This window comes from Coturnix japonica, chromosome 7, assembly GCF_001577835.2.
Source record: "Coturnix japonica isolate 7356 chromosome 7, Coturnix japonica 2.1, whole genome shotgun sequence".
Taxonomy (NCBI): domain Eukaryota; kingdom Metazoa; phylum Chordata; class Aves; order Galliformes; family Phasianidae; genus Coturnix; species Coturnix japonica.
In genome coordinates this window covers 13,482,321-13,497,241 of record NC_029522.1, presented here as the reverse complement: position 1 = coordinate 13,497,241, position 14,921 = coordinate 13,482,321, and the positions used below count along the sequence as shown (strand labels likewise).

The window sequence follows — 14,921 nt, the reverse complement described above, 5'->3', positions numbered from 1 at the left end:
AAAAAAAAAGAGGATTACTCAAAGACAGGTGAGTTCCCAAACTATGAATTAGAGACCTAATAAAAAAAAGACGGAGCTCAAACCTTTGACTGTTAAGAACCCGCTGCATTGGTTACTTCCTGCTTTATTTGTTGCTTCACAAGTGTAAGAGCCACTGTCTGTGCCTTCAAGTTTATTGATTTCCAGAAAGGCAGTATTATCATGGAAAGAGTATTTGTGCTTTTCACTTGCTGTTATTTCTTGGCCATCCTTGTACCACTGGATACTTATAGGATGTGAACCAGACACTATACATTCCAAGTGGACAAAAGACCCTTTAATGCTGTCCATTTTCTTGAGCTTTTTGGTGAATTTAGGTGGTATAATGAGATCTATCCAAAACAGAGTAAAAAGACAAAGTATGAAATTCAACTGTGACTGTGGTAGATGTCAACTCAGAATAAGAGAAAGTAAGCAAAGCCAATACTATAAGAGTTCATACACACCTAGGACATTGATGCTGGCGGAACAGCTACTTCTTCCAACATCGTTGTGAACCTCAAACACATACTCCCCACTATCTTTCTTTTCCGCATGAAGTACCTTTAGGACTGAGACAGTATCTGTAACGCTGATCTTATATTTTGGGCCTAACGTCAATTCCTTGCCATCTTTGAACCATTTGGCTGTAATATCTTTTGTTCCTGAAAATTTACATTGCAAGGTTGCTGGGTCTCCCTCAGTAACATCTATTGACACAGCCTTATCCACGATTGTAGCAGGCTCTATTTTAAACAGAAAGACAGAGAAGAGTGTTAAGGTAACCTGTAAAAAAACACTGAAAAGAAAACTGAGGTCGCTGCAATTCAGAGTAGGACCAACCTTTGACAGTCAGCAGAGCAGAGCACCTCTGAATTCCTGCCTCATTTTTAGCCTGGCAGAAATATTTTCCATCATGTTTCAGTTCAATAGACTTCACCAGAAGAGTGGCAATGTTGTTCACAAACGTCATTTTGATATTACTGTCTTCAATCACTTCATCGCTGTCTTTCAGCCAGGACACAGTGATGGGCAAAGAGCCTTTAACAGCAGCCTGAAACACAACTGTGCCCCCTCGAAGGGAACTAATGTTTTCTATCCTCTTCAGAAACTGGGGAGGATCTAGCAGGAAGAAAGTGGCTAAGTAAGTACAGGCCTGCTGCACGCCTGTGTGGCATGGAAACCACACTGGGATAAAATCATACCTAGTGGAGTTCTCCACCTTGCACTAACCTTTCAGTGTGACCTCAGAACTGCAGAGACAGCTTCCAACATCATTTGTTACTCTACACTGATATTCACCAACATCAGATGCATCAAACCTGAAGACATGGAGGCTAATCAAAGATTTCTCAATGCTTATTCTATGCTTCTTACTGCTCCGCACAGGCTTATCATCCTTCACCCAAAACACTTCAAAGGGAGGTGTACCAAGCACCTCACACTCCAAAACCACATCAGAATCCTTCAAGACTTCCATGGATTGAAACTCCTTGCTAAAATAAGGTGACTCTATAGTGCAAAAGAAAGAGAGTGCAGTTTATGTTAATCCCACTTTGTAAACTTGTAGAGCTGCACAGAGATTAAAGAGACAAACTGGTTGAGTGGCTGGACATCACACACACCTTTGACTGTAACAATGGTACTGCAAGTATCTTTCCCAGCATCATTTCTGGCCTCACAAATATATTCCCCACTGTCTTCAGTCTCAACCTCTGTAAGATGAAGTATTGCCAAAGATTTTGTAAAAGACATCCTAAATTTGTCACTCTCCTTTAACTCCCTGTCATCCTTGAACCATGTGATTTTAATCTCAGGAGTACCAGTGACTTTACAGGTCAGTTCAGCATATTCGCCTTTCTTCACCAGGTGAGTTGGCTCTAGCTTCTCTGTAAAAGCAGCACGTTCTGTGGATTTAAGAAAAATGTTCAGTAACAAGAAGGCAGCAAAAAGTGCCACTGAAAAGTGAAAAGAGTAGGAATGCAAACCTTTTACAAACAAGTTTGCAATGGATGTTACTGAACCAGCTACATTGGAGACTTTGCAGATGTATTTTCCTGAGTCATTTGGTTTGACTGCATAAAGCTCCAAGTAGCTTGCTAATGCCTCTGTCATGATGTAGCAGGCTCCTCCTGTTATCAGCTCAGTATCACCTTTAAACCATTTCACTGTCAGCGGTGTAGTGCCTTTAAATGTGCCCTTGAAACGTACAGTCGATGCAGGCAGTACATCCTGGGACTCTGGTTCCACAATGAAGCTGGGTGGCTCTAAATTGCATTGGAAGGAAACAATTGCCAAGAATAAGATGAACATCCTGCATTTTAGGGAAGAAAATCATTATTTCACAAAAAGAAAAAAGAAAAAAAGAATTTTGAAACAAATTGCCAAACCTTTTATAAACAAAGTACTACTGCTGTCTTTGCTACCAGCGGAGTTTGTGGCTCTGCAAATATAAACTCCAGCATCACTTGCATCTAGGTGTTTTATTTCCAAAGATGCAGAGCCTTCTGCAAAGTGTATTGTGTACTTTGCGCTTGCAGTGATCTCTGTGTCCTGCTTAAACCAAGTGACAGTCATTGGAAGAGAGCCAGAAATTTTGCAGTCTAGACGGCAGGAGGTGCTAATGATGCTGTCAATGTTCTTCAGCGGTTTAGTAAAGAAGGGAGGAAGAGTGCGATCTGTTGGGTATGAAAAAAATGAAAGAAAGCAGCACATGAGCAAAAGAAAAATACGGTTCTACTTCCAGCTCTGTTGGGCTCAGAGCAGAATAGCAGGGATCTTTAACAAGAGTCGGTACCAACCTAGCACAGTAAAGCTGGTAGTACAAGAACTGATCCCCACATCATTGGATATCTCAAAGGTGTATTCACCACTGTCCTGCATTTCAGCAGCATAAAACTTGAGTTGGGCAACATTATTTTTAAAGCTGATCCTGTATTTTTTGCTGGCAGGTAGTGGCTTTCCATCTTTGAACCATTTGGTTTTTAGCTCTGGAGTGCCTGTGACAGTGTACTCCAAAATGGCTGGGTCTCCTGCTGTCATCTGAATGACTTCAGATTTTTCAATGATTTTGGCAGGTTCTACAACAGAATTAAACAATCAGTGTTAAGGACAAAAGTAAATTGCTCTTCCTCTTAGGCGGAAGACAATGCAGAGATAATGGCACGCCTCCACTGACCTTTAACTGCCAGTTCACCAAAGCAGGACTGACTTCCTGCATCATTCTCAGCCACACAAGTGTATTTGCCACCAGAACTCAGCTGGACACCAGTAATTTGCAGTGTTGCTAGCCCATGTTCAAATGTCACTCTCACTTTGTTATCATCTTGGATAATGTCTTTGCCTTTCATCCACATCACAGAAATAGGCTCTGACCCTTTCACCACAGCCTGTAATGTAACATTATCTCCAGACAGAGCAGTCACGTTTTCAATTTTTTTAACGAAAGATGGTGGTTCTAGTTCAAAGAAAAGAGATAAAAAGAAATACTCATCTGCTACATCATTTCATGAAATCTGCTGCTCAAAGATGATTTTAAGAGACAGTGCGCACGGTACATGACACGATTCAGTTAAAGAGCAGACAAAGGGAAGAGCTACATTACCCAGCTGAAAGAGTAATGCACAGCCCTTTAAGCCAAGTGTTCTTTAAATTCATAGTTTGATTTCAGGTAAGAGTCAAGATATGCACAGTTTTAAGAGAAGAAGGCACCCCCTCCCCCTCCACCCACCCCACAGAAATCCAAAGACAAGACATTTTAAGAAATAAGAGGTTCCCTGCAGTGAGCAGAGCATTCTCTCTCCCACTGACCTTTCAAGACATACGTTGCACTGCATATGCACTTTCCAACTTCATTAGCTATCATGCACTCATATTCACCAACGTCCGCACTATTAAAAGATGACACTTCCAGAGAAATAACCGCTTTCTGAGAGGTCAATCTGTATTTTTTACTACTGCGGATCTGTTTCTTGTCTTTGTACCAGCTAATCTCAAATGGTCCAGTGCCAGCAACCTCACACTGAAGAACGGTGTTTGTTCCCTTCACTACCTCTGCTGGTTCAAGTGTTCGGACGAAAGATGGAGGTTCTATAAAAGTAGCAAGAAATTATTAATTGCCCACGCCAAAATAAAAGGAAGATTGTTTTCATGTGTGACTGTCAGCAGCATGAAGAACAGACCTTTGACAACTACTTCTGTGGTGCAGCTGTCGCTTCCAACCTCATTTAGAGCTTCACATGAGTAGCTTCCACTGTCATCAACCTTCATTTCCGAAATGTCTAACACAGCCACACAATTGACAAAAGACATCTTGTGTGTGTTGCTTTCAAGGATTTTCTTATTGTCCTTGAACCAAGAAACCTGGATTTCAGGGGACCCTTTGACTTTACACTGAAGCCGTGCAGAGTCACCCGGGGTCAGTAAATAAGATGGATCGACCTTCTTCACAAAGGATGGTGGTTCTAAAAATGGGAAGGAAAAAGATAAAAACAGAAGGGAAGAGGAGTGGAAGGGATGGGAGAAGAGAGGACAAAAAGAGAGGGGAGGAAGGGGGAAAAAACAGGGTGGGGAGAGAAGGAGAAGGAAAATAATAGAAGCCTGAAATACAAAGCTTTAAGAGTTTGTTTACTAGCATCAGAACAAAACGGGACTATAGAAAAGATCAGCACAACACATGCTGAGCTGCAGTTCTCGAGGAGTCTCTCTTGCCTTCCCCCCTCCACCCCTCCCCCACATGCAGGAGCAACTCTTGGATGTGGTTAACAAAATAAATATTGAAGCAACACACGGTGCACTGAAAGGCAGCTGGGGAAAAAAAGCAAGAGGTGAGTGGAATTGATAAAAGATCTGAGGAGAGTTTACAGCATAATTTCAACTCAAAAAAAGAAAGCAAGAACTGAAGAAGAGAGAGGTAAGCGGGATCTAGGAGTATCTTACCTCTGACTGTGACACTGGCAGAAGTGGAGCTGCTTCCTGCCTCATTTGAGACGGTGCATACATAATGGCCCGAATCCTTGAGTTTAGCCAGAGGAATTTCAAGTGAGGCTATTTTGTCTTCAAAGTAAACTTTATAATCCCTGCCTGGGGGGATTTTGTTTCCATCTTTTGTCCACTCTACTCTCACTTTCCTATCTTCATCTACCTGGCATTCAAGCCGTATCTTTTTATTGACTGCTGACTGCACTGATTGCAAAACTTTAATAAAGTGAGGCTTGTCTATAATAACCATTTCAGCCTGGCAGACATCAGCCCCAAACTTATTAGAAGCTTTGCAAGTGTAAATTCCCCTGTCACTGGTAGTGAGAAGGGAAATTTCTAACACGTGCTTGTTTTCTACTTTGGAGATCTTGTAGTGGTCCGAAGGTGAAACAGTTGTGCCGTCTTTCTGCCAAGCGACGTCAATGACTGGAGTGCCCGAAACGGTACACAGGAACTTGGCGCTTTTACCCACAAAAGTGGTGATAGATTCGGGTCTGGTAAGAAACGTTGGCGGAAGTGCTTCTGCAAAATAAAGGGGTTCATTGTTATGCGGAGATGCGAAACAGATTATGCTGTGTCTCCCCTTTAGGCGGGGACAGAGAACAGAAGGGGTGGTTGTCACTGATCACTCTTAAACAAAAGAAGTCAGCAGCGAAGGAGATAAGAGGTATTAAAGATCATGAATTTTAGCTTTTGGTTTTGTACTTGGATCTACATACTGCTCCAGAGCTTAAAGGCCTTTTGGCTCTGGAGCAATGTACAAACTAAAGGGGAAAAAAACCAAAACACTAAAACCCAGAAATTCCTTTCCCAAGAATTACACATTTGCACATGATTCCCTCAAGATAATCAAGTTTTCTTATGTTTCACAGTTTGGACATCCTTTAGGCTCTAGCATCTGACTCTTAGCAAAGATCACAGACTCTTCCACAAAAACTCAGAGTTATTTAAAAAAAAAAAAAAAAAAAAAAAAAAAGCCCATTAAGATGTTTAAAAAAAAAGATGTTTAAGAAAAAAGAAAAGAAAAAGGAGGTGATTGCAGAGGCAGAGTTATCAATAGATTAAAAGAAGGTTTTACAAATTAAAACACCTTTGAACTATCTTTTCTTTGTTTAAGTGGACCTATTCTCTCATGACACAGAGTTCCCCTTGGCAACGGCACACGCATGTTCAGGTAAGTGCAGCTGCATAGTCTGCTTGACAAGCATGGCTGCAGTATAAATGTAAGATAGAAGGGTAATCACACAGTGCCTACTACACCAAAGAAGTCAGATTTAAAATTGTACATTTGCTCACTGCAAGTGAAATAAACCTTCAAGAACATTATCACAGAGCAATCCCATTCGATTGACAATGTAGTTCCTCCCACTCTTTTCCCACTTTGTATTCATTCCCTCCTGAAACTTTTCAGTCTGGTTCTCTTTTCTAGGTACAGAAAACATTCAAAAGCAGCATTTCCGAAAACCATTCCTTCTCTTTGCTTTTACTTGTCAAAATTAAGTATGAATTACGCATAACCAATAGCGATCAAGAGCCCTGCCACAAATGTTTGCAAGCATACCAGGGAAACCATTACAAGACAGCAAGATATTTAAGATTCTGTATGGAAAAGAAGTGCTTGGGACTCTGAACTTACCAGTTACTGTTAAAAAGGCTGTAGAGCTTACGCTGCCATGCTGGTTGGAAGCCTTACAGCTGTACTCTCCACAGTCAACAACCTGAGGCCTTGGGATCTCCAGCGTGGAGAGGTAGTTGGAGGAGCGAATTGAGTATTTGTCCCCATCATAGATCTCTCGGCCAGCTTTGTACCACTGGAACTTGACATTAGGAGTAGTTTCTACTTCACAGGTAAACTTGGCCACGTGGTTTACGGCCACCTCCAGAGGTTCAAGCCTTCTTCTCAGGATTGGTGCAACTGAAATCAGAAGTAGATAGTTATTCAAAGCCTGCCCTCTAGAACTGTGAAAAGTAAGTGACAGCACTAACTGAAACAAAACACGTGATTTACTTGCAATCCACATACGGTGTAAAAGGAAAAAAAAATACCTGTAAGAAATTAAAGTGGTACAAGGTGCAGTGGATGGATTGCGATGGTGCAGAATGACATCAGGAAACACAGTGGTGAAACCAGAAAAGTGATGTGCAATAGCAACATGTAGTAATATTGCAATTCAAACCACACTATCTTGGAGCCATGCAAAATGACAATGTAAATGAGAAATTGTGCCAAAACAGGGCAATGATCTGAAGATTGGATGTAGTAGTGATAAAGTGTAATAGCTGATTCACTTCCAAGGTGACTGTGGAATGAAGCGGTCAGGACTTCAGTGTAGTTTGTCCTGATCTTGGCTGTATAATGTGGAAGTGAGAGATTACAATGTGGTAAAGGGAGATCATAAGTAGAGAGAGAAAGGAGACCCCCTCTGATTAGTGCTGTGATTGTATTAGTATCGTATCTGTATCCAAAGATACAGATACATAATGGGGCAATTTCCTTAGCAGAGCAGTGTATTAGAAAGGTGGTCTTTTATCCCCATAATCCAACCTCTTTTAACAACTGTGAGCTTTGCTGTTGTTGCTCTTTTTCCACCTTGATTCAGTGCCTCACAAGTGTACTCTCCTTGGTGGATCTCCCCACACACTTGGCTGATCACTAGTTTGTATGTGTCTTGATCTTGCAAACACTTGAATTTGTTGCCTGAAGACACCAGTTTACCATCAAAGTACCAATTTACCTCTCTGACATTTGTTATGACAGATACCAGAGTGATACTCTCCCCTTCCTCCACAACAGTGTTGACCAGTTTGCTGTGTATGATAGGGTAACTCTCTTTGCCCAGTTCATCCTCTAGATTCCCACCTTTAGTTTCCAGACCCTCTCTGCTCTCCTCCTCATATATTTCTTCCCTTTTCTCCCCCCTTTTCAGTATTTCTGCAGGTTTCTCAACAGGAACACCTGCAGGGGCTACATCAGCAGTGGCTGCCATTGCCCCCACATCCTTGATTTGGCCATGTTCCATCAGTGTGTTGAGTACTTCAGCAGACAAAGGTTGTTCCAAGGGTATTTCTGCCTCTGTAGTTCTCTCAGCCTGCTGGGGCTCCAGCTCAGAAGTTTCACCAATAGATTTTCCTGAGTTAAGTGGATGGGGAGGGCTTGGCAATGCTTTGGCTTTTTCATCTGTCAAGAGGTGCTTTTCTTCATAAATAAGAGAATAGAAAGCCTCCTTTAATACTTTTTTCTGGTCAGCTGTCTCAATGTTGACGTCTGCAAGATAAACTGGTATTTCCACGGGATTGAGTCCTCCTGTGGTCACAACATAGGTGCACAAGGTGTATTTATGTTCCTTGGTGATTTTTAATGTTTGTAATTCAACGCTTTCTTTATCAGCCAACCATTCTGAAAACAAGAGGTTTTGCTCACTTACCACTGCAGCTTTCAGTGCATCTTTGATTTGGGACTTCATATCTAAGTTACAGCTCTTAGGAACCTGATAAGTGAGCTGACTCTCTTTGGTAAAGACTTGGCTTGTCTGGAGCTGGCTAGCATACAGAGTTTCACGGGACTGTCTTCCTACCTTTGGATACTGCTTAAGTGGGCTGGCAAGATCGATGACATGTTCTTCCTCCAAAGGCTGGTTTTCTTCTAGCAGTAAGGGAAATCTCATAGCCTGTCCCTCACGTATTCTTGCAGCAAAATCTTCCTCTGCTACCTCCAGAGCAGAAATGTTTTCCAGGGGAACAGCATGGCCCCCTGTGAAGGCCAATTCAGCAGGAAATCTGAGTTCACCCTTTAGCTCACCTTGCATTGCCTGAAAGCCCTCTATGACTTGAAAGTGGTCACCATACATGACACAGCTCTCAGTGGTGCTTGATACCTGTTGAAGAGCTTGGGAAACTTCTGTCTTCAGAGCAGCCATCTGTTCTACCTCCTCTGGGATGATTTGCTCTTTGGGCAAGAGCATCTGTGCAGCCACAGTCCCAAGGCAGCCTGGCAGTGGTGTTTCAGTTGCTACTTCAGGTGCAACACTTTGGGGTCCACCAGGGAGGGTCTGCACCAGCTCTGCCAGAAGCTTGCTGTTCTCCTGTGTTGTGGCTGCCTGGGTCAGTATCTCTTCAACACCCTGCACAGCAAGGCAGGCTGGCGGTAGGCTAGGTAGTATGTCCTCCTTGGGCAGCATGTGCTCCATCTGGCTCATCTGGAGCTGGAGGATGGCCTGGGGTTCCCTAATGGCCTCGAGACTAAGTGCTCTTTCTGCAGTGGGAAGCTCGCTGGCCTCTTCATAGGAGGTAGGACTTTTGTCCTCTGTCACCACAGAATGCTGCAAGGCACTCTGTTTGGACACAACATGCTCCTCAGGCAGCACAAGGAGCTCAGCAGAACATGCAGCCTCACCCAGCGTGTTCACTGCCCTGCAAGTATACAGCCCAGTGTCCTCCTCAGTGCATTCCTGCACTGTCAGGGAGCCGGAGCCATCAGGATGGTGAGCCACAAAACAATGTGCATCCAAGAAAAGTTGCTCACTCCCCTTGAACCACTCCACATCAGGGCGTGGCTCCCCAGCCACAGTGTACTCAAAGACAGCAGTGAAACCCGGTGCGCACTGGACACTCTCTGGTACCCTGGCAAAGCAAGGGGCCCCTTGTGTCCGCTGCTGCACACAGAGGTGGGCGCTGCACATGGCCTCACCATACATATTGCTGGCTGTACACGTGTACTTGCCCTCATCCTGCATGCCTGCATAGGGGAGGATGAGGCTGTGGTCATTTCCAGCAAAGACTAATTTACAATCTGTGGAAGGGGTTAGCTTCACACCATTGAAAAAGCACTGGATTTTGGGTGTGCGGTTTCCAATAACAGTAACAGACAGCCTAGCTACATCTCCCTGCCAGACTTCAACATCTGAGACCTGTCTGAGGAAAATGGGTGCACTGCCTCCCTCCTCCATTTTCTGCTTGCTTTGGCTCGAGTAAACTGGTTTTTCAGGCTCAAATTCAAGTGTTTTTTCTCTATCAGGTAACTGAAGGCTGCTGCTGTAGCCTTCACTTCTTCCTTCCTCAGAAGACACAGTAAGAGAACTAGAGATGTCTGTATGGAAAAAAAAGAGTTTAGTTTTACTAAAATGCTTAAATAAACACTTGAAAACAGCAATAAGCAGCAAACTGTAAAATACAACTCTGTTAGTGTGAATATTTTTGTATATTTGGAGTGTTACTTATTACTATACAGTAGGTACATGATGTTCTCCTATCACATACTTACCATACATAGCAACCCATGCTGTGTGGTCAGGTTAATTGAGATGGATTAACATGGCCATCTCATTGAACTTGACATCACAGTATGGGTTAGATGTAATCTCATGAATGACTCAGATAACACTGAAATAACAGTCAAGCAACAGTGGAGCATTTCACAAATGTAATTATAGCACTTATGTGCCATGTTTATATACACACTCATACAAATAAATAGCAGTGCTAAGGCCCTGGTTAATTCAAAACACCAAGAAAAAGCAGAATGTCAGATTTCAAGTTGGAAAAATATAACTTTTCAGCACACCAGCTTTTCTTCTGGTATAGTTACTTAATCTCTTTCAGTCTTGCATGTAACACAAGATATTTCTGCTCCCTCACAAGCATTCTCCTTTTTTTATCAGAACCTTTAAGTTTAAACACTGTTATTACTAAAATAATGAGTTTGCTTTCTTGCTTTAATGTCATTTATTTGACTTTCTGCTTTTAAGTGGCACAACTCTGCATATGAAAACTCCTATAATACCAGAAAAAAATAAGACAGAGCACTTTGTCTTTCCTTCTTTCTCTTTTGATTTTAGAAATTGATGTGATAGACCACTTAGTTCTAATGGTGATTTAAAATGTGAGGAAACAGACATGGAAGAAAGAACATGTTGTCCTCACATTCTTGATAGCAGAAACATCAGTGAATTCTGAGGTTTCTGGGAATGGAACAAGATATCCAAGAAAAGCACAATGAAAAGATCTTTAGAAATCAAATACTGTTGTCCAGCCAGAGACAAATCAGCTCAGTTGTTGCCCATGGTATTTGATGTGGAATGGACAATGGAATTGTTAAAAAAGAAGGAAAGAAGAGTGAGTGGATAAATATCTTCAAGTATTCTAATGATGAGCCTTGATAACGTCTCAATTACAGCACTGTATATACCAAAATTTATTGTGAAATAATAATTTTTGCTGTACTCAGATAACAGCTATGAAGAAGAACAGATTATGCCATACCCAATTCTTTCACACTGATTCTAGCAATTATTAACCTTTCCACAAATGCCAAACTACACATGACATAGCACTGTGCAGAGTGACTACCCCCAGAGAAGAGATGCTTAGGTGAGAAAGAAATTACACCAGTCCTTTAGTAGAATCTAAGAGCCTTGTTAAACCCATAGGACAGCTCCCTCAAAAATACTGTGCACTACTGAACTTGAAGACGGACAGCTGAACTGGCCACATGAGAAAGTATAAAAATGGCAGAAGATAAATTACAATAACATACGAGACAGCTTTAAGTACAGGAACGAAACAAAAGTTAATGCATTTTGGGTTTGTTCCTGAATATTAATACAAAAAAAAGAAACAAACAAAAAACAAAAAGAAACAGATTTATCTTTTTTTTTTTTTAATTTTTTTTTCATATTGTAGCTGTCTCTGAAATGAATAAAATACAGGAAACAATGGACTTAAATAGCTTACATGTTTATTTCCCAAATTAGCGGTACACATTAACATACAATACACATTGATGACAAACATATGTAATCCATCCTTTTCTTTAAAAAAAAATAAAAATACATGGTTTGTGAAAATGAGGAGCTTAAATCTGACAATAAATTTGTGTTTTTGTTGGTTTTTTTAAAATTCCTATATAAGTACAAGATTTTAAGGAGAGGTGGTCAAGCATGGCTCAAAACTATACGAAATGCCCCAGAGGAAGCTTTCTCAAACTAAAATTTTTTCAGATTTCTACTGTTGTAGCAGTGGTTGGATTTATAAGCACACCATAGTGCTCCTGGCCAATTTATGAAGCTTAAAACAAATCCTTTAAACATAGATAAATCACAATCAGTACTGCACAAGTAGACATAAATATGCCCTGCCATATGCTGCAGATGTGGACATGAACTTGGACCTGTTTGGATAAAAGGTTTTGAAGCAGGCTCAGTTCTACTAAAAATTTCAGTTCATGAATGTGCAAATTAAACACAGGTCACAATCACTTAGGACCTAACCAAAAGGTCTCTGACCTCATTGGCTTTGGTCCTGAAAGACACTTCATGTCACAGCTGACATATAACAGAACAGTTAATACCACTTCCCCAGGAACCTTTGCTGTCTAATGAATCTGTGCAAGGAATGGATAAGGACACATCATGAGACAATTAACACCCATCACAATGTTGGGTCAGACACTCTCACTTTTCTTTCCTACCACCATTATCTATGAGAAATTGCAATTGACTCCACCTACTAGCAACATACTTGAATATTTATTACAGGGTCATGACTGGGAAGAAAATGAAATGACACAATGGTACTAGCCTAGTCACTCCAGACATTTTCTCCACATGCTGGGTCATTAGAACTAGCCGCTCCTGCAAGTTAAATTTATACTGGGCAACATAACTAGGCAAAATGAATCTTTTGATGAAAAATTACTACGAGTGATGGAATAGTCTTAAAGATTGAGGTTTTGAGGCATATTGACCTCAGTGTGAGAACACATAAAACTCAGAAATAAGAATGAACATGAGCATTACTGAATGTACTACAGCAATAGTTCACTCACACTTAAAATCATCATGCTCCTTAAAGCAGTTTGCAAGGCAGCTGACAGTAATTTGTAAATAATCTGATGATTTTCATGAAATTAAAGCAAAAAATAATTTTTTTAAGAGGTTGTAAAGCTTCAGGTTCCACACTGGCATATAGGCAACTCTAAAGCTGGCACATGCATTTGCATTATTTAAATTCTGCTAAAAATTATTTAATAAATTTTATACTTTTAACATATTCGCTCATTCAGTTTAGCACTGTTGATCTAAGATTAATTTAGTTCTGATTAATTATGTGAACTACTGCTGATTCCTCTTCCAAAGCATTAGTATTAGTTTAAAATACAAAAATATACATTCATACTGAGAATAATGTAAAAAATCTCTTCTGCTGAGAAAATGCCAAAGATAACTAAATATACTCCACCTATTTCTGGTCATCTTGAAACACAGCACACTTGTTACTAATATTTATTTTTTAAAAAGGAATCTGTATACAGTTTTAATGAATAACAAGAATACTTCATACAATTTGCATTTTAATAGTATATATATTCTATGAGGGACACTGGAGTATGGGGACAAGAAAAAATTATAGTAATGAATTTACAGTTACATAATTGATTTACTATGCTCCCTTTCCTTTAACTTTTAAAGATACAGTACAAAATAGATTTTTTTTTTTGTATATTACTTGGTAATAGAGTAAAAATCCTGTCCAGTCCCTACTAAAGCAAAACTTACTCTACCTGTTGTATTGATTTTCTTTACTACAGCATAATTCAACTGATATAATTTAAAGGAAAAAAAAGAAAAAAAAAAGAAAAAAAATCAGATACAACAAAGGCATTAGAGAGAGGGTCATACTAAGAAGAGTTTTGCAATGATAGAAACTGTAAACAGGATTTGAATTAGAGAGACTCACATTTTCTGACACAACATTGTGAGAGGGGGGAATATCAGCTTAAGGTGTTATTTCATGGAACTATGTCCGGACTAAAAAGCAGGCGAAAGTTAGTATTATATACCATTAGTCTACAAGAAAAAGGCAATTTCTACATTTTTAGGTGATTTCTAACCTATGTATTACAAAAGCAACTGCACTAGTACAGACACAGGGCTATATATACACTATACAAAATGATTCCTGCATATATGAGTGTCAATTGAAATACCTTTACAAGGATGAGTACGGAGTTTGGGAGGAGTCTGAAATACACTTCAGTTCAGAAAGTGTGCACAAGACTTATCCACACTGAAAATCTCACTTAAATTCCTTAAATTAATCAAAAGCAAGTTTAAGCGAGACATAAATATGCCCACATGGGGTGAACTTCACCCCTAAAGAGATGAAAAAAATGCCCCTAAAATTACTGTTGCATTTTTACCTGCAGTGAATAACAGCATAAAACATTTAGTGTTTCAAAAGAGACTCTGAAATAAGTCATGGAAATTCAGTACAATGTTAACAACGCACAAGTCTCAGCAGTTCCTGCCCTGTTAATGGCTATACATTTGTACAGCCCACTGTCACTTTGCATCAAATTCTCAATAGTCAGGCTATGAGAACCACCCTCCTCTTCCCGCATATAGTACCGGTCCCCTTCCAACAACTTTCCATCCTTGTACCATTGAACACTCGGTTGAGGGGAGCCAGTTACTAGACACTGGAAACATGCTGATGCACCAACAAATGTACTGTAGTCAGAAATGAGCCTCAGAAATGTGGGAGGGGCTTCTGCAACCTGGAACTCAAAGCTGCAGCTCTGTGTGTTCTCTGCCCTAGACTCAACCTCTTCCTCTTGGGATGGCTCTCTGAACATATCATAACTAATGCTGACACTCTTTTCCCCTTCCACTTTATGCTCTTGTTCAGTCACCTCAGGCTGCTGTACCAGTCTCCCTGACTCCTCAGTGAATGGCTTAAACTCACACTCCACCTCTACTTCTGACCATTTTTCTGAGGTCTCAGCCTTACTTAAAAGCAAGTCACACTTCTCGGGCCTCTCTGGTTCACTGCCCATGTCTGTCTCACTGCTTGCCATAGCACTTGCTCCCTGCAAGTCACTCCCTGTGAGTATGACAGAGCCTTTACACATTGCTTCTCCCAGCCTA

The 14,921-nt window shown here is 40.7% G+C and overlaps 1 protein-coding gene across 1 annotated transcript in view; it reads right to left on the bottom strand.

The window, feature by feature from the left end:
• The window catches only part of TTN (titin), a 239,816-nt gene that overhangs the window by 178,551 nt on the left and 46,344 nt on the right, over positions 1-14,921 (bottom strand). The window contains exons 45-58 of the mRNA XM_032445727.1: positions 7,544-10,084; positions 6,635-6,913; positions 4,957-5,520; positions 4,200-4,481; positions 3,829-4,107; positions 3,197-3,475; positions 2,820-3,098; positions 2,409-2,696; positions 2,007-2,285; positions 1,644-1,925; positions 1,252-1,530; positions 862-1,140; positions 486-764; positions 84-371 (exon numbers count right to left, since the gene is read on the bottom strand). Coding sequence (XP_032301618.1) covers positions 84-371; positions 486-764; positions 862-1,140; positions 1,252-1,530; positions 1,644-1,925; positions 2,007-2,285; positions 2,409-2,696; positions 2,820-3,098; positions 3,197-3,475; positions 3,829-4,107; positions 4,200-4,481; positions 4,957-5,520; positions 6,635-6,913; positions 7,544-10,084 — 6,477 coding nt within the window. The remainder of the gene's footprint in view (positions 1-83; positions 372-485; positions 765-861; positions 1,141-1,251; positions 1,531-1,643; positions 1,926-2,006; positions 2,286-2,408; positions 2,697-2,819; positions 3,099-3,196; positions 3,476-3,828; positions 4,108-4,199; positions 4,482-4,956; positions 5,521-6,634; positions 6,914-7,543; positions 10,085-14,921) is intronic.